The sequence below is a fragment of the Lactuca serriola genome, chromosome 3 (assembly GCF_051521515.1).
Source record: "Lactuca serriola cultivar US96UC23 chromosome 3, Lser_US96UC23_V15, whole genome shotgun sequence".
Lineage (NCBI taxonomy): Eukaryota > Viridiplantae > Streptophyta > Magnoliopsida > Asterales > Asteraceae > Lactuca > Lactuca serriola.
In genome coordinates this window covers 12,929,861-12,939,421 of record NC_136410.1, presented here as the reverse complement: position 1 = coordinate 12,939,421, position 9,561 = coordinate 12,929,861, and the positions used below count along the sequence as shown (strand labels likewise).

General features: G+C 33.1%; 1 protein-coding gene and 1 non-coding gene across 2 annotated transcripts; both read right to left on the bottom strand.

Moving 5' to 3' along the window:
• Positions 1-519: 519 nt before the first annotated feature.
• Positions 520-592, bottom strand: TRNAA-AGC (transfer RNA alanine (anticodon AGC)). The gene has a single exon. It is a non-coding gene; the product is annotated as a tRNA-Ala (tRNA).
• A 719-nt stretch (positions 593-1,311) lies between these two features.
• On the bottom strand, positions 1,312-4,726 carry LOC145091508 (uncharacterized). The gene is made up of 7 exons (XM_079029248.1): positions 4,326-4,726; positions 3,476-3,790; positions 3,262-3,399; positions 2,849-3,186; positions 2,587-2,728; positions 2,183-2,488; positions 1,312-2,106 (listed from the first exon to the last, which is right to left on the bottom strand). Exons 1-7 carry the CDS (start codon positions 4,477-4,479, stop codon positions 1,586-1,588), a joined length of 1,914 nt encoding a protein of 637 aa, XP_078885374.1. The 5' UTR covers positions 4,480-4,726; the 3' UTR covers positions 1,312-1,585.
• Positions 4,727-9,561: the final 4,835 nt, after the last annotated feature.

Genomic DNA, 9,561 nt, shown 5'->3' with positions numbered 1-9,561 from the left:
AGTTCAATACATATCGATCGAAGGCAAACGGTCAACAAGTTCAATACATATGGGTTTTATAATAAAAAATGTTACATCTAGAAGCTATTGTAAGTAATTTTTTTTCAATTATTAAGTTAATATAAAAACAGTTTATAAAATTTGTATATTTTAAGTGTCTATTTTCTTCATTCGTGAGTCCAAAATATGTTTGGAACAACCCTACATATGGAAAATTTAAAGTATTTTTTTTTAACAAAAACTAACAAAAAAAAGAAATAGAAAATTTTTCTAACATACTCGGACAGAGAAAAATGAACTTTTCTAACAAAGTTTGATTTTTTTCTAAAAAAATCAAACCAAAAGGCTCTACTTCAATTGAAGTTGATATTTTTTTATGAACCGATGATGACAGATTCGTTATAAAGTAATCTCAAGTAAAATATTGCATTAAAGGATAGGTGTGATGATATATTATAGGACAAAAATTCATTACCATAATAGAAATCAAAATGAAAGGGGACTTCTGAAAAATGAAGATGGAGATGCGGGGTATCGATCCCCGTACCTCTCGCATGCTAAGCGAGCGCTCTACCATCTGAGCTACATCCCCTTGTGCTTATAAATGTTCTAAGTTTATCATATTAACTCTTTTTCATAAATGCAAATTATACAAATTTAGCAATCTACACTCTACCAAAATTCTATGCCTTTTGTTGAATTAACCGACGAAAGTTGATCCAAGTTAACTTTAAATATTATTTTGCTGGTAATTTGCTTTTCAGAATCTTTTCTGCTGTTCGTTATTCCAAGTTGTGTTCTTTAAACCTTAGGCCATCTCCAATCCATTAAACTCATGAAGAGTTGTATGGATTGCCACATAGGAAAGAGAACATACACATTCAATTTAATTATTAAAAAATTCATTACTTTTCATTACAATTTTATTACACCATTCAATGGCCATTAAACTCTACACTCTCTCTTTTCTATATTATATTCACATTTAATCTATTAAACCCTCATACAACTCCCATTGTGGATACAACTCCCATTGTGGATGACCTTATTTTAATTTGTTAGACTATTCATATGCATTACATTCACAAGCAAAAATTTACTATTATTACTCATTAAATTATAACGATTTCATTCTAAACATTTCATCAAAAAAAAGCAGAACCTTTACTTCTTTTACTAACACCTAATGAAACTTTTAGCTTTTTTTTTTTTTTTTGAAAAAACACATACATCGGTAACAAGATGATACTACATTAACAACTTAGATTAAATACCTAAAACACGAAAGAAAACTAAAAAAAAAAAAAAAAAAAAAAAAAAAGGTGAAATTTTTTTATCCCTCCAGTCCTGTTACATACATAGTTACAACAAGCATGATGGGAGCCAAAGAAAGAAAACCAAAAGTCTCTCTCCTTCAATGATGTACACCCAACAAGGGAAACTTTCCCTTTCCTGTACTACTTACTACACCAACACCATAAACCCTAAAATTATGTACACCAAACTACCAAATTCATAACCAAAAAAAAAAAGATACAACCAACTACCAACAACATAATTAATTAACCAAAAAGAATCAAACTTTTTAATACTTCCCATTCCCATTACCTTTTTGGTCACCCCTGCTGGTTTTCCACTCCATTGGTACAAGTTTCCGAAGCTTTGGAGGCTTATTTAGTAATTTCCCAGGTGGAGTTGTTGTGATGGATCTCTTCATCGGGCTATTGTTACTGTTGCTTTGTTCCATGGATACATTCTTGAAAGATTTATTGGGTGACGATCTGCTGGATTGCGGCGTAGTGGTCGGCCAGTGGTAATGCGCTTTATTTGTGGGGTCATTTGTGGAGACGCGGAGTTTCTTATGAGTATGTGTCTTGATGTCATTGGTGGGACCCACAACAGGTCGTGAAGATGGGATTGCGAATAATGCTTTTTCTAGTTTTTCATCAGACATTAATTTGGTGGTTGTTGTTGTTTGTCTTATGGATTTTTGGGAAGACGACTTCTTTTGCCATCTAACGGTCCCGATTTGATCTTGCTTGCGATACCGCGCTGCAATGTCGCATAATGTTTGCGCAGCAGATAATACCCCTGCAGAGTTCCCACCTGTTGAACATCAAACGATTATATACTATTTATGTAATCTTACTTTTAGAAAGGGGGGACAAAAATGGAAATTCACCTGGATTTTTAGAAGCCGTTGCATTACTGGTAGATGGTAGTTGAGATTTTTCATTTTCGGTGGGCCCGGTCCATTTACGACCTAATGGGACTAGGTTTTCATTATAACTTAAAGACTCAAAATCTGCAAGATAAGTTTTTGTAGTTGTTGTGTCTCCTAATGAAGTATTTGTTTTCCCCATTTTGGCCCATCTGCCTTGACATGTACTTTTACTTGGTGTTGACTTGACCACATCAGGGTTAGCTTTAAAATGTCCTCCCGAGATATGCGACCATGGAAATGTTGGTAAACTACCTCCGTTTTGTACTGGAATCAATCATCAATCATCATTCAAGAATGTTAATATCATATTATATGAAGATTTGTTAATGATTATGGATAAATGTATATAATAAAGATTTTACCTTTTGAGGTTGACGTAGGTTTCATACTATCGAGGAGCATAAGATCAAGATCCTTGGGTGGAAGAAGAGAGAGGCGATCTAAAACATCTTTTGGTGGAAATAACGGGAATTGAAGTATATTTGTGAGATCAGTAACATCAACCTTAAATAAGCAATTAATAAAGTAATTAGTAGGGCTTTCGTGTAATAAAAGAACGATTGTCATGATTAAAAAAATTATTCTGTTTTTCTTTTTTATTGAAAAAGGGAAAAAGAGACTAACCTTTTTACAAGAAGATGGATCTCCTGCATCTCCTTTATTGTCATCATTCATGTTAGCTCCAGAAATGGCAGCATTTGGTAAGGAAGAAGAAGCATTATGATTACCATCTACAGGTGTCACATTTGGGGTTTGACTAGTTTGACCAGGCTTCTTAAGTTGAAGAATTGAGCAAGCTTCTCTAACTGATAGCAAAATTCTTCCATTTACAGCTTCTGTTTTCTTTTCCTTGTCTTTCATGGAATCAGGACACTTGTAACTACCATCAAGAAGCTCATTCAGTGACACTTCATCTACATGCTTTCCAAAATCGCATATATCATGTTTCGAACCATATACCCCTGACCAAAAAATCAAAAAAGATTTTATAAAGTTTGTTAACAAAGAAATAATTTCTTGCCAAAAAAAAGACATACCAAGTATGTTATTTCCACCAGCAGATGAACTGAAGCTTGACAAGCCTGCCTTTACAGAAAAAGAATCACATTTGCTTTTAGGAATTTTGCCATTTCTTTTATCGCTTCGTTTTCCAGATACAGTTGTTTTCTGTTTAGCTGCAAGTGTAAAAAGTGAGAAAAAAATATAGGAATAATGGTAAAGTATTAGTGATAGTATTTGTTTTTTTATTACCTGAAACGTTGTATTTTCCAGGGTAAGAAGATCCATGCTCCTTTTGTAGATCATTTGCATCGATTACTCCTGTTAGATTCATGGAAGCTTCCATATGTGCTGCTCGTGACCTTTTAGAACTACTTCCATTGCTTCTAGATGATTTCCCAGACTTTCTGTGTGATTGTTTAGCCTCTGGTACAGAGGTCATATCATGGTCAACAAATGTTTCTTCACTACGATGACTGGACAGTTGACCGGTTGACCTGTAGAGGTCCTCTTCTGACATCTTGTTCCAGAAAACTGGTCTTGAACCATTAGCATTACAGTTGTTATCTGTCCATGTACAGATACATCAATTCAGTTCAGGGTCCATCATTTATTTACTTGAATGGAAATCAAGTAGCATAAAGTAAAATGTGATATTATGCAAACCCTAGATTGCAGAGATGACTTGTTTATATCCTCTACGACTTCAATCACTAAACAGCAAATGCTATTTCAATGAACATGTGCAATTTAGATGATATCAACACAAGATTACTCCCCATCTTTACCGAAAAGCTACGTTTTGACTTTTGATGTCAAAAAAGAGGTGCTTTACAGCTTCGAAATTGACATGGATTTAGTTCTAGGAGGAAAAAGAAAAAAAAAAAAAAAAAAAAAAAACTCTAACGACATCAAAAGGTATATGACAAGTACAGTTAATTTTGAAGTAAAACCCGAATCAATTTTGAAAATGGTTTGCATTAGGTTAAACACCCAAATTAGAAGACTAACTGTATAGAGAAAGAAAGGAGTAGAAAATAAATTTGAAGATGAACGGATCTTAGATAAACTAAATATATAAGTATAGATAGGAAATCAACACCTTTCTCCGGAAGAAATGAGCTACCGCACGTTTCACGCTCCGATTGATTCCCTAGCAACTCCACCCTAGTAACCCCACCTCCACCACCGCAACCTGACGATCTCATGATCTTTGTAACAATAGCAGCTGGAAGTGGTAACTCCACCGCGTCCATGTATTTCACCACCGCGAAATCCAAAACATCGTCGCTGCTTCCGCTATCGTCAACTTCGATCTACCAAACGAGCGATTGACGACCCAATTTTGACCATTTTGTATGATAAACCCCGATTAGTTAAAATTGATCAAGTAACTAGAATGAAGGCATCGAGTGATTGAGGGTTTGGGAAGAGAACATTTGGGGATTTTCAGGAGAGAGAGAAAGGGGAAAGGGTAGTTGCGGCTGGGCTAGGGCAAAGAAATTATGAGGACTATATATAGTTTTCGGGAAAAGGGCGGAGTGTGGGTTGGTAGGGTTCGCCGGTAAGTATATTCCGGCGAGTAGTGGGACCCGCTTATCCAAGGAATACAATAAGCTTTGGAGTGTGAACGTCATTTCATATAAAAAGTTTATTCTATTCAAAATTCAATTCCTAAATAAATCAAATCTAAAACAAGATTCAAACTCTGCTGATTACTTGATTATGTTCATACTTTCCTTGCTTTATTCTTTATATTTGATCTTATGTTAAAATCAACCAACACATGGATATAGCACCTATGAATTGATATCAAGTTAGCAAATGATCATTAATTTACCAACACACATTTGCAAGATCAACAAAAGAAAAATATTTCAAACTAGTTATAAGACCCATATATCATATGAGTTTATTGAAAAAAATAAACAAACATAAAAATCTAACAATTTATAAAATTTAAATTTATAAAAAAAAAACATTTAATTATTAGAATTGAAATGTTTATTTATCTTTTAAATTTAAAATAATAGTTTAAATAAATAAACAATTAAAATAATTAGATTTAATTTAGAAATTTGGAACTTATAAGGAAAATTGCATTAATAAGTTGGATATACATTTAAGTATTATATAAAATTTAATAAAATATAAAAAACCACAAAATGACATATAGATATAATTTAATTTAAATTTATTATAAAATGATATGTGGCTTAATGTATAAGAAGATGACAAGTGACAAAATTATTTTCATTTATTAGAGAGGATTATATAACAAATTTGAGCAAATAATTTCAATTAACAAGCAAACAAAAATAAATACTAAGATTTCCTCGCAAATAGAAAATTAAACACACTTTGTGTGTCACCTAAGATAAATAGTAATGTATTTAATTTAAATAATTTATACCAAGAAATTCGAATAAGTGCTAAACAACATATGATTACTATGGAGTATGGACATATAAGAACACAAATTGTAAATTACAATGCATAAATTTTTCTTCCAAATAAACATAATGTAATATAAAATGCCTAATAACTTAAACTTTAATCTCACAAAAAAAAATGAATGTAAAAAAAAATTAAACAATTAATTTTTGTATACATTGAGAACTAACAATAAACTAGAAAAACAATTACAAAGTAATTGCCATAACAAGATTATTCATCCAAACCACCCAACTTATTTTTAGTTTCGTAAATCCGAAGGCGGACCAATTATGTATGCTAGCAACTATATTATCAAAACAATGCATCATTCCTCAACGGCTTGGAGGCATAAATGACCAACTTACAAAACTTCTACATCACACTCAAACCACAGCAAGGAGAAAATAAGGAATTTACATCAATCTGTTTATTAGATAGACCAGCTCTCGTAGGGAGCCAATAAAAAAGAAGCATCCATACAGATATGTTAACTTTTTTTAAGACAAAGTTGCACCATCTGGTTTGAAACATAAAATGACATTTTTTTATACATTAAGCCAAATGTCATTTTAAACTACCGATAAATTGCTTTTTTTATTTGGAAGCCATCCTGACATCCCATTTCACCCAACTCATTTTCTCCCTTTTTCATCATATACCCAAAAAAATTAGATATGGTTGATTTAGTAAAATCAAACAACCTTTAGTAGGAGCGAATTCCACTTAGACAAGTTGGACTTAAACCTTTCTACACTCACATACCATGCCTTTTCTCGAGCCATATTTACACAAATCTCATGAGCATTGAACCTCATATGTACTCACACCCACACCAAGCAACCTATACTTCTGTAAATTAATCTTAAGACATAACCTAAATAAAAACAATGCAACACACTAACAAGATTCTTTATATTTTGTCGAGCCCAATGCCTTACAATCAAGTCATCATCCGTATAAAATAAATGAAAATTAGAACACATCGAAACAAAAACACCACAAGTAGCATCATTCAAAGCCACATGCAAACCCTCTGCCAAGAGAATAAACAAAAAACAAAGATAGCTATCACAAAAGGGAAAAAAAATATCCCAACATTTCTATAAATCAATATATTTCCAATTATGTAAAAAACTCCATAATATGCCAACGCTCTTCTTTACCACGCATATATAACAACTAGGAGGCAAACTCATGCTACGCATGGGTTAGAGGTGTTTCATTTTTATTTTTATTTTGGAATTTGTCTATAAAAATAAAGACAATGCCAAAATTAAGTAGATTACACGAACAACAACACGTCATATGGTGGAATCATGAAATGTTATCCAAACAAAACTATAGTTCAATAAATAAGTTTACATTAACATCCTGGTTTTACTTAATCAACATACAACTTTGATTTGATGTCATCTTAAAACAATAAAAAAAAAGTATCACTTCTAAAATTCTATACTCATTTAATTTCACTCTACGTCAAATAAATAAAAGAGATGTTCTAATTACCTTTAGCTTAAGCTGAAAAATACTAACTCTTGACCTATGTTCCTTTGTCTAATTTGCAGCATGGAAATGGATTACCTACTAAGCCAATCCAAAGCAGATCTCAATGGACCCATTCACCTTCCTATCCATGTCAAGTTTCCATAATGCGTTTAAATCTTTTTGAAGACTGTCCTGTAGAGCTTTCCTAAAGTCCAACCTGCATCCGAATGAAAAAGGAACTAAAGTCAAGAGTCAAGATACAATAAAATAAATAGATTTCAAAGTTGTTTCTATGTCTAATTATCTATCAGTACTTGTTGTACCAAAAAAAAAGTAGAATGTTATTGCTATAACAAATAGATATTCAAAGGTTTTTCAACATTTCAACTTTTTACCATGTTATGAAACATTTGTCACATTTTTTTAACATATTGTGCAAGAATGCTTCATATTTTTACTAACTCAACAATACCTACAATTTGAGGCTTTAATAATTAGATATTGGACATTGTAAACAAAAGAATTGAGGATCAAATTACCAAAAACAAAACTATATACCTTTAAATTTGGAAAAATGATAGCCACACCAAAACCTTATAATTTCTGTAATATTTTATATTTAGTAGTTATAGATTACCATGATTGAAGTAAAAAACCACAGCTGCAACCATCTCCAACATTAGCGGCCATCTTTTTAACATTTTTTTGGATATTTTTTTGCATATAAGCAAATAAAATACCGTAAAAAAATTATGGATTCTAATTTAATGATGTTCGTCATGCTGTGCAAATACTTTGAAGATGGTAATTATAATTATTAAAATAAATGTTACATTTATAATAGTGTAAGACTATAGAAAGATAAGAAGCACATCCGTCTGTTAAATAATTCTCATATATATTAAGTACTTCCAAACGAGGCAATAACACATGGCATTTACAAATCTGTAAGTAAAAAAATCACTTTTACTTTTACAGGGGCAGTTGTGACATATTTATCAAAAATTTGGGACACACTTCATCTCTGATGGATAAAATTAAGGACCAACCACATAAGGAAAACAGAAAGTAAACTGAACTTGCAATTTTCACCAAATCATAGGGACCGTTTGTGTAACATGATGAAGCAATGTGGTATTTGGTATAAAATTGTAACATCCCAAAATTCAAGGCCAAAAATTTCATTTTTAAGTAGGTTATTACATAAAACCAGAGTGTGAATAATCAAAATATAATATTATAAAACCATATCAGAGTATAATCCCAAGGATCTCGTGTGCGGAAAACATAGTGTGATGCGCTGCGACTAAGCCGGCTCCTTTCCTTTGAAACAAAGTACCTGAAACCAAAACTGTAAACCGTAAGCACGAAGCTTAGTGAGTTCCCCCATCATACCACATACCACATAATACCATTGGTATCTTTCAACCGGTAACTGCCATCGGTATCTTTCAACCGGTAACTATCATCGGTATTTTTCAACCGGTAACCGGAGACTATTTCACCCCTACCACTATCACATAATAATATGTCATAAACATATTGATCACGTACTAACATCGTAAACATGTTGATCACATACTAACATATCATAAACATACTGATCACATACTAACATATCATAAACATACAGATAAGCATTGCATGAGTTCTGTATACCCCTTCGGTATCTTTCAATCGGTAACTGTCATCGGTATCTTTCAACCAGTATCCGCCATCGGTATCTTTCAACCGGTAACCGGGGACTATTTCACCCCTACCACTATCATATAATATCATGATATAATCATACAGTCAGGCATTTCTCGGGTACTGACCTACCCTTCGATCCTAACGACCGAGTCAGGGAAAAACTATTCCCTGTTACTACCACTAACACACATAGCATATCACATAAACATATCTCATAAGCACATCACATAAGCATATTTCATGAGCATATTACATAAACATGCCAAGATAATTATCACAAAGACAATTATCTACCAACTACCCCTATTGGTGGGCCGGCATTGTGGCCTTAGACCCACCCCTACATGAAGGTAACTCACCTCACACTGCTGACGTCCCGCATACTTAATCCCACACTGCTGAAGTCCCGCAAACCCAGCCCCAACTGCTGGATGACAGATTCTCGAACCGTCGACACCAAAATAACACCCAATTAATAATTGGGTCCCAACGCATAACCATAAATACATACTTGGATAATTACTTTACCCCAAGGTTGGCTTTATTCAAGCCCAAGGCCCAATCCAAAGGCCCAAAAGTCAACTATGAGTCAAAGTCCCAACATATGGCCCAATTTTCGAAATTGGGCCCAAACCTTTATAAGGTCTTACCATAAGGCCCAACCAAAAGTCCAGTCCAACATTTGACCTTCTAATGGCCCAATATCACATAATCATAAAGGCCCA